The sequence below is a fragment of the Haemorhous mexicanus genome, chromosome 4 (genome assembly GCF_027477595.1).
Source record: "Haemorhous mexicanus isolate bHaeMex1 chromosome 4, bHaeMex1.pri, whole genome shotgun sequence".
NCBI lineage: Eukaryota > Metazoa > Chordata > Aves > Passeriformes > Fringillidae > Haemorhous > Haemorhous mexicanus.
Genome location: NC_082344.1, coordinates 17,716,767 through 17,736,815, shown reverse-complemented (window position 1 = coordinate 17,736,815; position 20,049 = coordinate 17,716,767). Strand labels below are relative to the sequence as shown.

Below are 20,049 nucleotides of genomic sequence, written 5' to 3'. Positions count from 1 at the left end.
AAAATTATTACTTTAACCAACACTATTATTCTTTGTTCAGTGCTTCCCTAGAATATAAACACCCAGGGATTTATTTAAAAGTAGGAAACATAATATTTTGGTATCTATAGCTGTGCATTTCCTCAGCAGACTTTTGTATAAATGATTTGAAAAAACATGAGTATAGGTTGCACAAATCACTGAGAAACCCAAAAATGAATTTAGCAATTCCACATGTAAAATGCTGTAAGAGTCCTAAAATATCTTTGGATATATACACAAAATATGTATGCAATACAATTTTGTATACAGATTTAGCACACTGTTTTTATGTTATTAATGTAAATTATATTCATCTGTATGGACAATGGGTGCATTCAAATACAAGCAAAGAATAAACATGAAACAGTATTTCCTTCTGTCTCTTATTCAAGATAAATATACTTAAGAATACACTACAAGGTGAGGAAAAACTTAAGTATCACTAACCTCAAATTCAAGCAGAGTTAAAGTGAAAAACACTCTGCTATTGAGATTATGATTATTCAAATAATAATTCTTCTTTGCAGCTCATGTAAAATTTGGCATAAAAGCTTCAAAGTATTTTTTCTTCTAGGACAGATTAGATCTTTGAATGACCTAAAATCTAATCTTACATTTTTTACTTAGAGCAGCTTTCACATTGCAGTAGGATAAAGAAAAACATCTTAGGTTAATTATTATTTTTGCAGCTCACTAATTTGAAATATAACCCATTAAAAGAAGCTGTTCCTCTATAAAAGGATTTTTATCTGATTTAGCAAATTTATTCCAGGGAAGTATGAAAGTGACTCCAAGAAGTCTCTTTGTTACAAGAACCATTTTGGAATCTCTATCTGTACTGATTTTCCTAAAGGCTCAGATATGCTTGAGGGAAAAAAAGAAAAAAGAAGGTCATTTGTAGACAAATTATACAAATTAAAAATAGGAACAGTGTTGTGCTGTATGGTTCTGTAACATTTTATGTATTCTCTTTATCTGCCTCTATTATTACTCTCCAAATGAGTATAGCCCAAATCAATAGTTATAAAATTACATTCCTTGAATATAAAGCTAAACCAAATTAGAATTGATTCCATTCTCTTTTCAAAAAATAAAAAAAGTATCATGCAGAGATCTATATAGCCAGAATCCACAGTATTGATTTTAGCTGTTATTGTTACAGTTGGTTTCTGAAGCCTGCAACAGGACAACTATCAAGATGTGTCAAATTTATTTGCAAGCAAATAAAAAAAAGTCCCCAAATGAAAAAAGCTTAGGGAAAAAAAAAAAAAAAAAGAACTGTGGAGCTGTGCACTGACAATGATACACTATCAGCTTACTCAGAGAAGTTACAGTGGGAATACACACATTGAATTATACATTACACGAATGCGCTGATTTATTGTGGTAATAACATCCACCTCATTAAAAGATTCTGCTTTGCTGCAGTTGGAGGGCTACATATTGTTTACTGCTATAAATTAATGGCAGTGCACAGCAGACTGTAGAGCCCTTCTAACAATAGATCTGTAATGACAGTGCTGTATATCACAGCTTCCCCAGCAGCTTCATAATAAAATGGAGACAATGTATTGGGCTAATACATTCTACAGGCAGGCCTATATTTTTCTGACAACTGCTTCTAAGGATGAGGTGATTCTACTGTGTTACACTGCACTGGGCACAGTTAACTACAGACTAAAGAAGAAAAAAAAAAATTAATTGAAATTTCTCAGTTATTTCGTATCACAAAATTAACAGGGAATCATGATTACACACTGTATTCCCTCCCCTGTGGGTAAATGTCAAGGGGAAAAGAGGAACTCTAAACTAAGCTGTGCTAGATGTAGCTGTGAGACCACAAATTTACACTGCTCGACCCAGTTTCACTATAGCTTCTAAGGAAGAATGAGCTGAAAAGCTTCCGTGTCCTGAAATTCCAGATCATATTTTATTTGCAGCACCTCTTTTCCCAGAGGAAAATCAGATATTGGTTTGCCAATAAAAAATGTTTATTTAGATGAAGAGGGGAAAATGAAAAGTAGAGAGAGAAAAATTCCAATGAGCAAAAACAAAGGAGGAGATTATAGGAGTAAAAATGAAGAATGAAATCACTGATGGCTGCAAAGTTTTCAAATCATTTTGAAAAATGAATTATGTGAATGGCTTTCCAGTCAGTGTCCATTTAAGAAGATGATCCAAACTGGGGCAAGAATTGGGGTAGGGTAGTTTTTGGTTTCACTTTTCCCAAGGCATGATCACCTGTTTTTTGGCCCAAAGTGGTTGTTGTAACAACATGTGCTACAGCTATGAAAGTTAAAGCCATTCTTAACAAAACTAAACAAAAGAAAACAACTCATTTGATTTTTTTTTTCAAATACTCTCAAATACAGGAATACCTCAAAATAAATAATTTCACATTTTTACCAAGAACTGAATATAGTAAATCTCAGTCTTTGGACCAAGCTTTCTTGCTTCCTTTGAAACATAACAAAGAAAAATGGTTTGCTGAAAAATAACAGAGAAAACACACTGACTCTTATCATCTACTCTGTCAAATATGTCCAGACAATTTTATTTGTTAGTTCTTAGAATTGCTCCCTGCCAGACATTGGAACACTGACCCATCTTGCCTCTGCTTCCAGAAGAGGCCCCATTGCACCCAACAGAAGAAAGCAGAATGTTCACTGCTCCTCTACAGAAGGCAGAATTTCTCCTGGACTCTGCCACTCATGTTCAAGAACATATAAATTTTGGAAAATTGCTAATGAATTTAAATAAACAGATTGAAGTCTTCTAAAGAAAGAATTACAATATGACTACTTATAGTCCTACATTTAAGAAGGTAAGAGGTGCTTTTTACTCCTAACTAATGCGCGTTCATATTTTAAATAGTGTTACTCCAAATATTTCACAACTTCAATATGAAAAAAAGGAAAGGAACTAAAAAAAATTAAAAAAAGGGGGAGAGGGAAGAAAAAGTGTTTTTCTTTGTGATTTCTTACACTGTTTTCTTACCCATATATAACCAGGTATTTGTGTTCCTGTGAATACAATTTTTTGTGTTACTGAATCATGTTTGGTAGCATCCTTGCCAAGTATGATATTTGTTTCCCATACATTTTATTTTCAAGATCCTATCTGATTTTCATTACTGATATTTTTCATATTAGGCCAAAAGGACCAGTGGGACCCTTATGTCATCTCATCCAGCCTGAGCTTGTGTGACAAGAGGTTAAATGCCTTTGCATTATATGATTTTTGAATCCAACTATTCATACTTGATTACAGGACAAGCTGTATTTGGCCAAGCTGCTTTCCAGAAAGGCATCTGACTCGTGAGTATGTGTGGACAATCTGCTACTTTTCTTGGAAGCTTTTTCTTCTGATAACTCTTACCCTCATTCTAAAAAATTAATGTATTCCAGTTTGGTTATGAATTTACTGATGTGTTATCAAAGAGATCTTACTAAGCTTCTCTCTGACATATCACAAAGTCTCTACTTGCCCAGTATATTCTGAATTTAAAGATACTTACAGACTGTAACTAGACTTTTTAATAAGTATAACAAGTGGAGCTCTTCAGGTCTTCCATTTAAGGGCATTTCTTCCACCCTTAAGATTTCTCTGCTTGCCCACTTCTCAATGTACTCTAACATTCAGGAAACTGCAATGTGTTTAGTGTTTCATTGTTGGTTTTCTCCATAAATATGCCAGCTGCTGGAAACTCTGCTACACTCAAACCTTGCTTAGTTATTTTGTGCGTCACCAACACAAAAGTGACTGAACTAGCCAATACTTGCATTATTGCCAGTAGAACAGCCTGATGACTGAGTAAAAATTCTTTTTCCCCAACAGCGATCCAAAGACAAGATGCAAGGGTTTAACTAAACCCAAACTTTATTCACTTAGGTCAGCTGGGAAATATCTGGGAATAAACTCATATAGTGTAGATCATTACTCTCTCATCTGTCATTTTTGGGTTTGAGAACAGCCAAAAAATGTTGCTCCCCCCTCTCAACCTAGTTTCACTCACTGCTAGGCCTCACCATTCTTCCTCTCAGACAACTGGCTATGATTTTCTTAAAAATAGGTCCCATCTTTTTAGTGGGCATCTTACCTTTAACACTTATCTAACTCAAATTAATTAAAGAACCATATCCCAAAGAAAACAATAAACATGATTATCTGCTGAACTATTTGTGCTGCCCTCATTGATCAACCAAAGTGTCCTTGGGCAGTAAGATTTTAAAATTGGAAACCATTTATCAAGGAGAAAAACAGTCCTTACCAATTTATTCACAAAAACCCGCTGGTTTCACAGCAGATGTTCCCCAAAACCTACATCAAAGACTAGACCAGGAGGGGGATATAAGAATTTAGATAAATCAAAATTTACCTGAAGCCAAAGGGATAGAACTTGACAGATTCTTTTTATTCTTCCTCAGTAAGCATTTCAGGGATACACAATAATTCTGAACTGATATGCCATTTTTTGTTACTAATTATGACTCATAATTTAGTCACTTAAGAACATGAGCAGCTACTTCAATTTCATGTACTTTCTTAGTTAAATAAGGAATTCTCTAGTTGAATGCTTTAGTTCAATAAGGAATTCTCAAATTGAACTTGTATACACAATGTTAAAACTGCAATAATTATGAATATTAGTGAGTGTACTTTACCTATTTTGATATAAACACACCATCACATTCTTCTTTAAAAACTTTAAAATACTCCAGTTTCTATTCTCATAACTGAGAATTCGATAAGGGCTGGAGCATAAGCAAAAAAAGGTCACGTGCATGCAAATTAAAAGTATTTGTACATATGGTTTATTTTTCAGATGTTTTTAAGAGCACACATATTCCTTTGAGACAGGAACAGTCCAGGAACAGTCAGGAAAAACTGATCTAAAGATGGTATAATATCTAGAATATCTGAACATGTCAATATAAATAATAATGGTACAAAAGACAGAAGATTCCCAAAGTTCACAGTTAAAAAATATGGGTCAGAAGCTAATGTTAACATAAAAATGAAAAAGAAAATAACCCTATTATGCAATATTAGTGATGTTTTAGCAATAGGTCAGTGACAGGATATGCCTCAGGTCACCTAAAAACTTGGAAGAATTTGAATTTAAAAGAAAAATCTCCATGCCTTCACATTACCAACAATAGTACCAAATGCTGTTACAACCACCTGCAGCAGATTACAAAACAATGCACTGCTGAACTGCAAACTAATTAAGGACACATTAATGAAGCACAGTAAGCTTTAATCACAATCAGCACAACTGAATGTGTCACATGCTATGCACCTGAGGTATTACACCTAAATACTGATGGGAAGCCAAACTGAAGGCAGCTGTTATGTGTTCTACACTTCCAAGAGATCAGGGAGAAAGGAAATGGGATGTCCCTGGGAATCATGAGGGAAATCCAGGTGCCTGCAGGCAGTGAGGAGGGTATGGACTTACTTAGAAAATAACCCTGCCAGTTAAAAGATAACATTTGCATGCACTCTCAATGACTTAACCTGTCAAGTGAAAGAAAACCCTGCACTGTTATTCCCTTGCTTAAAAAACAAACAATTCTTTGATGGATTTTGAGAAATAGGATTAAGTGAGAAGTCACATGCACTTGAGTCATAGCAAGAGATGAAAACGTCCTCTGTTTGCCTTCCTTTTACAGACGATGTTCCCAGCCAACACATCATACAAGCCACAGAAAAAAGCTGCCATTGTACCTAACACCAGATCCACAAAAGACATAACTAGAAACATAATCCTTTTTGTTTGTACTAAGAGCACAGGACCTCTAGCCAAAAGCTGACACAAACTCAAATTTGCTGCAGATTCCTCTCAGGGCACGCAAAATAAACATTATTCTGTATCACATGTAAGCACCAAGCCTGAGAAAAGGAGGAGCAGAAGGCTAGAAAGGGTTACTGGGATATGTATAAGGAGCTTTTTATTGTAATCTGTACTGTTTTATAAAACTATTCCAATCAGATTATATAAATCCAGAATACAAATAGTCAGCAAAGAGCCTATCAATGTATCTTGTTTCACACATGCATTGCTTTGCTCCTAAAGTGAATTCATCCATCATCTTATTCCCTGTTTCATAAGATCTCCTGATTAGTCAGCCATCACCTTCAATACCATCAACAGATGAGCATTGTGACAAAGTTTTATCAGCTCCCTTTTCACATTCTTTTCCAGATTAGCATCTATGCTGAACAGTACAAAGTACCAAACAAATTTTTGGAATGTCAGTGACCACCCCACTTTGGAAAAGAACCTTGTGTTTATGACTCCGAGGCAGCTTCAAGTGACTGGCTATTATTTTAATTAATCTTGTAAAATTATTCACCTCAAACTTTTAGGATCATACCATCTTTCTTAATAATTTTTTTAATTGATTTCCCTCATTTGATCTACATTTTTATCTGTGGATGTCTGAACTTTAGAAAGAACAGTTGATGTGTACATCAAAGTCCACAGCCTGAGAACTACCTAAAACTCCTCCTTAAGCAGAGATTATCATTATTTTACCATGATCTCATTTACTGACAACTATTTTTAAGCCTGGATTGTTGTTTGACCCCAAGAGGCCTCCTGCTCCTAGGAGTTTGACCAACTCAGCTTTAGACAGCTCCAGTTAGGTACGAAAAATCCCATATTCATTTCCCATATGAGTGCAATTTTTAACAAGCACCGTCGTGCTTGTTCAGAAATCTGAGTTACACAGGTGTGTGCTGTAGCACCCACAATCTGCTGAGTTCAAATGTATGGATATAAAAAGGAAGAGAGACTGTAACAAGAGAATAACTTTCACTTTGCATTAGAAAGACAGAAAACGCGTTTAGAATGCCTATGGCCCAAGACACGTGTGTGAAATTACTTTATTTTGATTTCTAGTAGATTTTATGACCAGACATGTGCCCCATGGTTTCTTGTGACGATTTAAAAGGTCATGAACCTCCTGTAGTTCATTTTCAATTGGAAGACAACATTATGTCCAGGGCACCTAAAACAGAAACAAGAGCAAGACGGACAATACCAGCAGATACAAAATCAGAATATCATTTTAAACATCCACAGGTAATTTTGAGCTACAATTTTTCTTATCTTTGGAAATTTCTAAATTCCAAACAATACTCCTCCTTGAGGCAAAACAAGATTAAAATTATTAGGCTTATTACTAAAGTGATTCTTTTTGATCCTGTAAACTTGGCTTTTGCCCAAATACCTAAATAATTTAAAAAAAAAAAATTAAAATATTGCTTGAAGATAAACTAAGTGATCCTAGAAACTGATATATGCATCTGAAGTACAAACAACATCCTTCTTGTGGCTTCAGAAAAAAAGCCTATGGTGGGAAGAGAGGAGAGCATGGAAGAAAAAGAAAGAATGGAAACGAGAAGCATCCTATCATCCACTTGTAACATTCCTTAGAGGAGGTGGTATGACACAGAGAATAACCAACTAAAGACAAGAAAAAACCCTCAAAGGTGATGCTATAAAAGGATGGTTATGACCACGTCATTGCGCAACATAAAGTACCAGAATATGTTTTAAAAAAATCTATCTGTACCGAGAGCAGGATTTCAGAAAGAATGTTTTGATAAATCATCTCATTTGGGTCAAGTTCCAGCCTCAGCAGGTCTCCACAGGAGTTGTGGAGAAACAGACCACTATGGAAATCACATGTTTGTTAGAAAAAGAGTCCTGAGATAGATGCTGCATGAAGCTCAAATCAACATATCAACTCAATTGGGGGAATCCTTAAAATTAGATGGTTTTGGGAAAGCTGCAAAAGCAGGCCTCGGAGACAGCAGAACTGTGGTTGGAGCTAAGCAGTCCATAAGATTTGTGAGAAGAAAAATTATAGAAGAAGTAGAGAAGTAAGGACAAATAGAACAATGGCCTGTGTATTAACGCTTGACCAGAAGAACTCCCTAAGCTACAGCAAAGTATATCTTGCCAGATGTTAGGAAGTTCTAAGCTTAATAATGGAGCTCTGTGCATTGTATCCTAAGGCTTACAAGCAGGCATTGTATTCAAAATAAGCAAGCATTGTTTTAACCAAAGGTATGTGCACATATAGTGGTTGGATAGAATTACTGTCAATATGTTTTTGCTTTCTGTGATTGGTCAAAAAACTTTTCAAGTAAGCTATAACATTAAGTTCTTTGTCTGCAACCCAGGATGTCAGCTACTATCATCTTCCCATTGTTATAACCATGTAACGAGACTGATGCTAGAAAATAAACAGCTTGAGATGCGTTCCACAGCAGTCCCATCCCATTTGTGATTTGCACATAGACCCCTGGCTGACAATATCAATCTCTGTCCTTAAAGGGAAACAAGAAATTGACACTAAAATCCAAACAGCTGAGTGCCTCTAAGGACCATGTCTAAGTCGGCCTTAACAACCCAACAGCTACTTAATTTTAACAAATCCTTCTTCCTCCCAGCCGTCCCTGCGTTTTTCCCCCGAAACAGTCTCGGGGTGCCCCTGTCCGTGGTGCTGAACCCCAGGCGCTGAGGCTGGCGGGGACAAGGCTCGCTCTGGGAGGGTCCCTGACCGTGGTGCTGCAGACACGGGCTGGGGACAGAGGGAGAGAGGGACAGAGGGCTGTGGCACATCAGCCACAGACCCATGGGACCCTGTGCAGCTTTGTCTCCCAGTTTCGGCAAGTGTGCTTCCGGAAATGATACAACACAGCGGCTCAGATGACAGAAAGGATAATCGACCTATTTTATCACTCATTCATGACGGCATCTGAGTGTCACTGGCATTCCAGAGTTTCACAAAATCACTTTTCCCCATTTACAACTGGGAAAAAAATGGTCTTATTAAGTCAAAACTTTCAAGGGAATTTAACAGACTAGTCAATACTTTAGCTTGTACTGTTTTTAATTACAAAACAGATTATCCAATCTGAACAAAGAAATCCCATAATAGTCCTAAAGTTCTAGCACTGTCATGGGATGTGAACTTAATAATCTTGCACAGATTCCTTCAAAGACAGTCTTTGCAATTCTCTTCCCACCTTCTCTTTTCAGGTCTCTGTGTACGCAAAGAAACCAGATCAGGAAAAAAGGGTCTTCGTTCTCCTAGCTAGATTTTGCTCTTTTATAGTTTCCTAAACGGAGCCAACACAAGAAAGGTTCTGCTCTGAGTACTTCCTGACTGTATGCTTCCCTTCTCCTAAGAGTTTCTCCCAACGTGGTTACGTCAAATGCTTAGGTCTGTCAACCTACATTTTAGAGAGGATGAAGTGCTCCGCTCCTCCAAGAAGCAACTCATGTTTCACAAAAAAAAAAAAAAAAAAAAAAAAAAAAACATGAAAACTTGTTATCTAAAAATGGAGAGGATGTGAGAAATATACTTTATCCCAAAAATACTAAAATCCATACTGGACTAAAAAATGAATAATGAAATATGTATCTCCTTTTCGGATATTACTGATATCCCAGCTATCATTCAGGCTGGCATTAATGCCTCTAACATTGTTTCTTGAGATATCCAAAATTCTAGAAAATTTAATGGGCCTCCTTGTAAGTACCATGGATTCTAATACAAAGTTTGAAATATTTTACTTCCTGTAATGTCCTGCTTTAAGTAGGGATTCATGTGAAGCACCCTGAAAGGAAGAATATTTGTACCTTCCTTCTGAGGATATCCTGTCTGACTTTGGAATACTTTTTAACTAAGTGGTACCTTTTGTCACAGATACAGATGACAAATTTTCTACCTGAAATACCAGTGACAAGGCAGCCAAGACAGGTGCTGAGCCCAGCAGTGCCATGCCTCAAAAGTTTTAGTGCCTAAATTCCAGATGTAATTGCCTATCAAAATAAGTCACTGCCGTTACACCCACTCTTGTTATTCCTCACAATGTTCTTCTCATCCTCCCCTAATGTCCAACTTTTGAAAATGCTTTAGACTTAGAAGGACACTGAGTCCTGGTGAGTTCATCAGTTTTAACTGCACTCCTTTTGTGTGTATTCAGCATGAGCTGAATAAATGTAACTTACATTTCCTACACGAAACCACTTGATTCACAGAATATCTGTACAAGATTCAATGCCTCTCTAGACAAAAAGATTTCTTTTAAAAATTTGCAAAAACTCTAATAGGTTCACATCAAACCATTTTTTAGTTTCTATCTCTTTGCCAAGAGGTAAATAACTAAGCAAATTTCATGCCCATCCCAAATCTGCTTCTGCATAAGGGAAAATATGAAGCACAAATTTTATAAGTGCTTTTGTGCTCCTGAAATGGGCACCCTGCAACAGAATTCAGGTTGGCATGCTGAAGAACACCCAACAGCAAAGCTGACATAAAAACAACAAAACTACTTTAATATTTCATAGGAAAAAAAAAACTATTACTTCTCTTCCGTCAAGGTGTGTTTTACATTAGTGGCTCCCACATACCAATTAAACTTCACTGAGGTGAGAGCTGTCTGTTGCTTTTGTACACTTGACTGGAAAATAAGTCATTACATGCATAACAGCCTCTATAAAATTGATGATGATTTAGCAAATACTGCATGGAATAGATAAAAATATGAATAAAAATATTATTATGTACACATGTAGCTATACTGCAGAGAAAAGAAGATTTAAGAGCAGCCTAAATTTCTTCTTCCAGTAGCGTCAGTTTATGATCTTACACAAATGTTGTGCCTTATGAAAGGAAAATTATCAACAGCTCCTTGTGTACGGCAAGATCTTGTAACAAACTTTTGAGAGTATAAAATCATGCTTCTATATCTCAGTATTTGCCATGCATTTATACTTCTATTTTCTTTCCTTATCCAAGTTCAGAAATACAATGCAATTTATTGCTTCCACTGAATAAGGAAAAGAATGTGCTTATGAATAACGTAAGTAATGCAGAAAGGCCACACATTCAGGTGGGAAACTGTGCCTGCTGTATAAATAAAATATATACTGCTATAAATATAATATGTAATACTCATTCCAAACCATAGTCACCTCTTAAGGAATGAACACTTGAGTCAAAGCAGGGTAACAGACTAGCAGTGAGCTCCTGGCATTTGTCAGGAGTGTTCGTCAGGCTGACAACAATATTAACCACAATCCATTCCAGTTGCTTTGGTTTATCATTGTGTGACTGATGTTCAAAACAGTGCCAGAAGAATCTGCTCAAATAAAGTGTTGGTTTAACCTACACTCTGCAGTCATTTAAATATGTACTAACTGTGGACTCCTATCTGACATATAAAAAAAACTATTACTTCGATTTGACACAACTTGCAATTTCTAAATAATTTTTAAAAAGTAAATTCTTCATTGTCTTAGGCAGCAAAAAAAAAAAAAAAAAAAGAAAATATATTGACCTGACTTCCTTTCTGCCAGATCAAAATCAAAGTTTTCCTTTTCTTTACACAGTCAGAGCACTAAACTGTGATCAGTTTCTGGGCATGCATAAAGAAAGGAAATAAATGACTGTTTAAACCATGTAGACATTTAACTGAAATATCTTTAAATATTTTAAAAACATTCAGCAGTGCAAAAGCATAGAGATGCTACAATACATAATTGGTACGTATTTGGAACCATTACCCCCAAGATAACAGTGCTACAAAGAAAACACCACAATATACATAACATCCACAAATTTTCATAGTAGAATATTAGCAAGGTCTTCCAGATACTTGTCACAAATTCATCATCTGACATGAAGTTTAACATTTAAGCTACATGGAGTTGATACTGCTAGAACTGCCAAAACAGTAACCAAAACTTGAACTGCTTTATTTGAAACAGGTATGGCATAAAGACTCTCATTGTGTGTGTGTGTATGTGTGTGTGCATACATACAAATATATACGTATATGTGTGTGTGTGTGTGTGTATATATATATGTATATATATATATATGTATGCAATAATTATGTGCTGTTTAAAAGCTCCCAGTTTTCCTGCAAATGCTTGAGAAGGTTGAATGTAGATAGAGATGAAATCTGAGTAATGTCCTCCCTCAGCACCAGCAATGGAAAGATTCCCTCAGAACTGAAAGCACACCTAGCAATCCTCCTCAAAGACTACTTTCATGAACAGAGAAATCCATATAACCAGTCAATGTTAATAAAAAAACCACATATAAATAGAGCAGGTTTGCTATCCAATCTCTCAAATGGAGGTAAGTGCCATACCCAACTTAAAATGAGGAAAATATGTTCTCTTTCAAGGAGGAAGAAAGACCAGGACTACAGTGCTGATTGAAGTGACCCTTTACAAATGACAATACAATTAAAACAGACCCCTCCTAAGTACAGCACTTGGAGAATTCCTTGTCTTCAACTATTTCAGCAATGACATGATCTATGCAGAAGCATCACTTTAACAAAAGTTAATGGAAAATGAGACTGCAAAAATCATGTCATCACCAATGAATTTATTAATGATTAGTACCCTTAACTTATGTACTAACTCAAGCTACACAGGGCTGACATTACTTTTCAGTTTTCAATGTAAGTGCAATTCAAAGAGTATTCTAGCTTGCTGATAGATATTTTTGGCTGTAAACTACCTTCAGATACTTTCTGGCCAGGGGATTATTAAATAGCATTTATTGAATTCCACAAACAAAAAATTATTTTCAAATAAATAAATGTTTACCTTTAAAGATTTGTTAAAATATAAAATATAAAATATTTGCAGGTTTACCCATGAATGTGGATCTGTGTCAGCCAGACATTCTAAGAAATCTTAGAGTTAATGACTTATTCACATTAAGTAACACTATTAGGAAAAGTTACAACAGTAGTACCTCACAATCTCTGCTTTGGCTTTAAATGAGCACATATACACATTCAAAAGGCATGGTACAGTCTTCAAATATATATATATACACACACTACACACACACACATATTCAAATATATATACACATATATAGTTATAGATATAGAAATACATATACATATATTACATATATACATATACATGTACTTATTTGCCTAAATATTTCCAGACTATACAGTACTTTTTTAAGGTTAAAAAACTAAATCAGTAATAAAACCTTTTCACAGACCTGTGTTTAGTTTAATCAATTGCAAACAGAAAGCAAAAACTTTTAAAGCTGCCATATTTCCGTGGGGATTTTTAGTACTAAATTACTAATTTATTTAAGACTTTGAGGAAAAAAAAAAAGTGATAATAAAATACTCTCCTTACCTTTTCTACTAATTAGCTATATTGCTCCACATGCCAACCATTTCCCATAAAAGCTATAGAAAAAGATCCTGCTTGCTGATCAGTGCACCCAGTCCTTGTAGAGAAATGAGAGACACTTCTACTTTGTAAAATGAAATAGTTCCTTCTGGGAAAGCATTGCAAGAGAATAATCACACTCTATAAACAGGCTGTATATTGAATCTGCAAATGGTGGGAGGACTGTTGCAAAAACTCACAAAGCTACTCTGCCAGAAAGGAATTGTTTGGAAAAGTTGTTCAAACCTGCCAATGTCTTTCTGACAAAGGACAGCTGCATTATTCCAGCATAACTGAAGGTGTACACAGAGGAAGTGATAAAATGGAGTTTCTACTCATTGGAATATGGGCAGTGATTTAAAAGTACCTAAAATATAATGGTATAACAAGGTTTGCTACTAAAAAAAATACAATCATAATCATTAAAAAACAAACAGAAAAAGGCTAATTTTCAATCTTTAACAGCCTCAGCATTTCTGACTTCATTAAAATTTGAAATGAAATGTAATGTCTTTGTTCCAACTAGGAGCACCTTCCAACAACAATTATTGGGTTCATACAATCAGAGGCAATAAGAACACATTAATAACTCATTTTTACACAATCTGATTCTTATTATCAGTACACACATGAAGAAATGAAACACTGTTAATGGTCATGCAGGAAACATTAATACTAAACATAGTACTAAACATAGGAAATGTTTACAAGACTACAAACTACTATGATAAAAATATAAAGGTATATTTGATGACAAATACCTTTGACAAATCCCTGAAGTTGCTAGGAAGTGTAAGGTCCAACTCCTCTGACTCATAGTTGGTGATAACCCAAGGGAAGACAGGGTACTGATTCAAATCATTGTAAGTTCGACCTGACAAATGACAAAAAACCCCCACTGTGAATAAAGGGTTATATTTAACTAAAATATCAATCTCTACAGATTCAACAATATAACTTTATGAGCTGTTTGAAAGAACTGCCATTTATTTCAGATCTGTTATCATTTCAATATTCTACTTTGCTTTATTGAAAGGATAATGGAAAAGTTGACAATATGCTAGCATTTAATCTAAAACATTTCAGCCCATTTCCCTTTAATTGTAAACTCTTTTGCATACAGTAAGATTGATGGGTAAATTCATTCATTTCCTATGCATTTCTCCTTTCCTTGTTTACATCACCTTGTCTTCCATTTCCTTAAGGTGAAACACTTCCAAAAATGGAGGGTCAATGATTTTTGTTGATACTAAAAATTAAAGCATTCTTTTTACATGATGTCTTAAATACAATATGTGAAAGAAGAATGAAGTAGCTCAGGAATTCAGACTGTAGGATTTTTCAATTAATAACTGTTTCATCTAGACAATTCACTTTGAGGGGAATTCATCCTTGCCCATTGTCCATCTGTGGACATGCCAACATTTACCAAGACAGAAAATTTGGTCTGAATACAGGTTCATGCTTACATCTTCATGTATCTAAGATGGAAATAATGAGCTTCTTCCAGTAAAACCAAAATATTCAATTAGAATAAACATATATCATGCACACACACACACCCCAAAGCCTGGTTTCTAAATTTAAAATTCAGTTTTTACATGGATCCTGTCTCTTTTATTATATTGTTGCAGATTCTTATTAATTCATATCACCTTCAACCATCATATTCTTGAGATTTTGTTCAGCCTGGTCTTAAAAGTCTCCAAAGACAGGTTTTAACCTCTTCCCCAGGAATATTACTTTACAATCCAATCTGTAAGGTTGTGCTAAAACATTTTCTAAACCTCCACCAGAGTTTTTCTTCTTCCAGTTTTCTTATACCACTCAGTATTTTTCCATTGTGGTTTGCAGAATTTTTAAATGGTATAGTCAGTCTTGCCCTAATCACTTGGCTTTATTGCACATTAGCTGTTATTGAGGATTAAGGCTACTTACATGACACTGGGGTAACTATCTTTCTTTCAACTCCCTATCATGGGCAACTCAACTTTCCCTCTTTCCATAATGTTCTCTTTTTGCTTCTTCTAACCTCAAACACCAAGCAGACAAGAATTCAATTTATTATTTCAATAATATATTAAAGCTGAAAAGGGTCATTCATTAGAGCTATAGAAAACAGTGTCCTGATGTGCCTCATTCAGCTTGAGCAGTAACGAGGCAAGCAGATCGACCCCTACTTATAAAAATCAGTCAGCATCCTGGCACCTCTGACTTGATGACTGATTACAGAAAGCACCAAAAGTGACCATTTGTATAAAATGCAATTAGTGCAAGCACAGGCATTTGTTATATCAATCGTGTTAGCAAGAACCAAGCCTGAAAGGGAATTAACAGACCTTTCACCACAGAAAACAAGTGAAAATTGAGAAATTTTCTAAGTTGCTCAGAGGACAGAATAAGTTGGAAAATAAAAGGGATGTCATGAGACACAACAGTCAGCCTCCACTTAGTAAACTGAAGCCCAACTGGTTAGAAGCTGATGGGGCAAGATGGGTTAAACAAAATATAGCTCAGTGTTTACAGATTGAGTGGTTAGGACAAAAATAAGTGCATACAAATTAGGCTTGGGTTTGGATTAATGGTGTCCTAGAACAGCAGCACTGGCAATCCAAGCACTGCATCTTTTCTTGAGACCAACCATGCATGCTGTAAGAGTGGTATTTATTGGCTCCAGGAGTATCCTGTTCCCTGGCTGAGATTTCTCAGAAATCTCAGCATCAATGATATTTAGGGAGAAAATTTGTTGCATCTATGATATTTAGGGAGGATAGTACTTATGAAAATTAAAACTTAGAATACTGAAGATAAAGAAGTTCCTATTTCTGAGGCTTTGCTAAATAGTTAACAGTCTATACAGTTCCTGTCGCCCCACAACAGTCATGATATTCTGATTTTAAGTGCAGCTTAGCACAGCGTTATGAATACCTCTCTAGTCTTACATAAACATAAATATAATTATGAATAAAGTAAATTTAGGAGGATTTTTGTGAAGTTTTTCAGGACACAATCACGCATTGAAAAAGCTACTCATTACAAGAGCAAAATACAGTTGTGCCCCCATGGCTGCTGAGACAGTGCCATGGTTAACTCCTTTTCTGTGTAATGACAGTAATTGGGAGGTACAGTAATTAGCAATACCTGCTATAGTGTTTAGAAACATCAAGTATTCAAAGTTGGAAATCTCTCGGTGCTGCCAACGCTGGGTCATGTTGGAAGCTTTGAAAATCTGTCGTGGACTAGCCAAAGAAATGCGTCTGAAAACAACAAAAATTGGAAAAAAATAATGAGAAAACTGGTGGGTCTTCCTTCTTTACATATCTGATTTTTAGTGGCAGTAGTACATAGTCTTTCTACCAGGTCTTGATAGATTTCTCTGGAGATCAAACTGCCACTTGGATACTTGAAGTTCATTTTTAAAGTTTTATAATCCAATAAGAATAAAAAGAATTAATGTATCTGACTGCTGGATATGTCAAGATTTGAAAACTTTCCAACAGAAATCTTTACAGCTGTGAAAATTCAGCTGCTCCATGATGACTTGATGTATTACAGAAATATTTTACTGGAGATTTAGAGATGGAATATCATTAAATGAGAAAATTACAATACTTTTAGAATTTCACATAAGAATCAAGTCATCTTTAAGGAGAGGTTTTTTAAATCCCTCAAGAACAAAGGAAAACAATGATAAAATTATAGAATTTCGTTATGAAGTCCATCCTCTTGAGGTTTAAATTCTGGGCAATGCTGCGGAGTTAGTCATAAATAACTCAAACTTTTAGAATTTGATGCCAGATTTCCTAATGTTTGAGAAAGAAGACTGTAAAGTCATTCCTGGAGTGATAAATCAAACAGAGAAGAGTTTATAATAAAATTCCCAAGATTATTTTGTTCATAACAAAAACATCTGTAAATACCAAACCCATATCACTTAGGGAGGAAAAAAAAAGTAGTTTTAGTTAAAAAAATCTTTACAGATATTGGTAAACCATTCAAGGAAACTGTAACTGATTTTTTTTTTAATAACCTACATTATGTTGCAAACAAATTGATCAGTGCGAATGGATGTGAAATATTGAGCAAATGTGTCTTGAATCTACATTTAAAATTTTTCATACATAATTTGTTTCTGTAAATAGAAATCCTGATGTTCTTACAGAGTGGCTATAATAGCAATCCAAGAGAATTTTTTTTCTGGACTCTATAAAAAAAAACTATGAAACACAACAGAAAACATCCCAAACTATTTTAATTCCATTTCTCTGTACAGAAACAGATTAAAAATAAAAAATTAAAGTAACAACAATCAAGATACTCCCTAAAGAGTTCCGTAAACTAGTAGGTGTAAATGCTTCAAACCATGTGGGCTGGATTGATGAAAATAAAAACAACTCTTAGACCTAACAGGTAAAATTAACTCAGTTTGTAAAATACCTGGTCTGGGGCAATCCAAAGATGGTACCAATACCAACCCGAGGCAGACAGTTAACCACTTTCTTTACTGTTGCTTGGTCAGGGAAGTTGAACATGACACCCACTGTGAGGACAAGAGTTGAAACACAGCATGATTTTACACATTTTAGGCTTTCTCAACCAACACAATGCAACCCTAAGCTCAGGTGTTCAACAGATCAGATAAGTTTCTTTCAGATTGCTGTAGATATTTTTTTTTCTTTTCCAGAACTCCTTATATATATCACTAACAGGAATTTCAACAGAAGTTGTCACTGTTGCACATCTTACAAAGTCTCCATATTTTTTTCCTCTACGAATAGAAATTAAACTTATATGCACAGATTGACTGTCTCAAACTAATTTAAAAATTTATGTATTAAGTGGTTCATACATTTACTAATTTACTTTCTGGACATTTTCTAGAAATAGTGTTCAAAATACTATCTTCCTATTTTGTCTGAAATATGTGAATGACAATTCTGAAACAGCAACATAAAAATCTAAATAACAATCTAATTATGGTATCACCAGTGGCCATTTATGACTTCGGAGAGTACAATAAGTGTTTATGCATATGATTAATATTCTGTTGGACATTACATTTACCAAAACAATGTTCTACATTTTAAATAAAGCATGAAGGCATAGCAGTCACTGGTCTAATCCAGTAGTGAAATTCCTTCATTCTGTTGTTCTTGATGTGTATAACTAACAACTATCAATCCTCCAAGGGGACACAAAAAATCCTTCATCAGAACAGATCAGAGGTAGGAGTGTCTTGAGCAGGAGTCCTCAGAGAATGCCACATAAACACATGGATATAAATGAAAGTGAGGCATTGATAATGCACAGTTTTCATGCTTGATCATAATTTATCATTGAAAAAAGAATTGAAAGGAGAAACTAAATTACAAAAAAATACTAACTTAAATAGTGATACGTTTAATCCAAGCCCTTCCTCTATTTACACAAATCCATGCCAAAGAAGACATGGCTAAACATCCAAAGAGAAAGCACTTGTTCCCACATCCACACTTGTCATTTCTTTAAGCTCACTGTACCTCTGTTTGCCATGAATATCTCCAGTGCTGTATTTTGCAAGAGGTAACGTCGGGAAAAGATTGATCGAATCTCTGAGAAGAGCCACTTTCCATGGAGTCCTTCAGTATATGCCAGAATCTAGGAGAAACAGACAGAAGGGATGTTTTAAATATGTTAGCTGGATAGGTAGTATCTTGCAAAAGAGAAGCTCTTTGACCCGCAAACTTGGACTCCACCAATTACATGCAAAACCTGCAGCAAAATTAAAATATGCTCAAACTTCAAATCATGCTATGAATCTCTAATACATTTTTTGTACTCCTGAATTAAATATTCATGCCAAATATTTTAAACATTTGCTTGCATTTTTTCCTTTAAATACAACTATTTTTCATAACAGTTTCAGAGTTTCAAAAACATTATTAAATGTTCAGCATTTCAGCAAAGCATAAAACCGTATTTGGAAATGTATTTCTAGTAGCACTAGATGTATCTGCACTCCCTTCAGCGTTGTAATAACAGTCCTGTAACAAATAAGCAAGAAAAAAATGTCTTTAAAGAAAAAAATGTTCCTTAGGTTTATCGTTAAGGCAGCATTCATTAATTCTGGAACTAGAAAGGTTGCCTGTATAAGAGGTTAAGTATCATTTTGTCAGCTAAGGTTAAACACAAACCTGCAAATGAACTCAGCATAATCTCTCTATGGAGTAAGCGTTGTCAAAGTAACTTGTTACAATTCCTGTCATCCCATCTGACAGACACAGATGTTTAGTCTGCCTTCACAATTCAAACTAATTCCATTTTCAGTCCTCTGCCACTTTGTTTCTTTGCTGCTTCACTTTTTCCTTTTCGTTTCAAAGCTTAATTATGTAAGTGTTAAGGGACAGAGAGACTGGGCACTTCTCTAACTCAGATTAACAAACCATAGGAGAAGGAAAATCTGAGATTTGTCAATTTTAGCAAACACAAAAGCACTTAATAGAAAACTATCACGGAAAAAGAGACTCATATGCAATCCCTGTTAACATCATTCATACCACAATTTCAGCTGAGCACTACATTGTGTACAAAAATGAAAAAGTGAAATTCAAGTCCCTAACATAACAAAGACTGTTAATTAAGCCAATCCTTTGTTTACAGGTTTTTAACAAAGGAGGATTTTGCCTTGCATGTAGCATATATTGACAAATGAAACCTACATTTTTGTAGCACATAGAGCAGGTGCACTATTATAAAAGCACTATACAATACAGCGTAAAATATTGTACCAGTTTGATGAATTAAAA

The 20,049-nt window shown here is 35.1% G+C and overlaps 1 protein-coding gene across 9 annotated transcripts in view; it reads right to left on the bottom strand.

Moving 5' to 3' along the window:
* The window catches only part of LRBA (LPS responsive beige-like anchor protein), a 370,012-nt gene that overhangs the window by 102,393 nt on the left and 247,570 nt on the right, over window positions 1-20,049 (bottom strand). For all 9 annotated transcript variants that reach the window (XM_059843942.1, XM_059843943.1, XM_059843945.1 and 6 more), the window contains 4 exons: window positions 18,784-18,901; window positions 17,702-17,804; window positions 16,406-16,521; window positions 14,026-14,138 (listed from right to left, as the gene is read on the bottom strand). In XM_059843942.1, coding sequence (XP_059699925.1) covers window positions 14,026-14,138; window positions 16,406-16,521; window positions 17,702-17,804; window positions 18,784-18,901 — 450 coding nt within the window. The remainder of the gene's footprint in view (window positions 1-14,025; window positions 14,139-16,405; window positions 16,522-17,701; window positions 17,805-18,783; window positions 18,902-20,049) is intronic.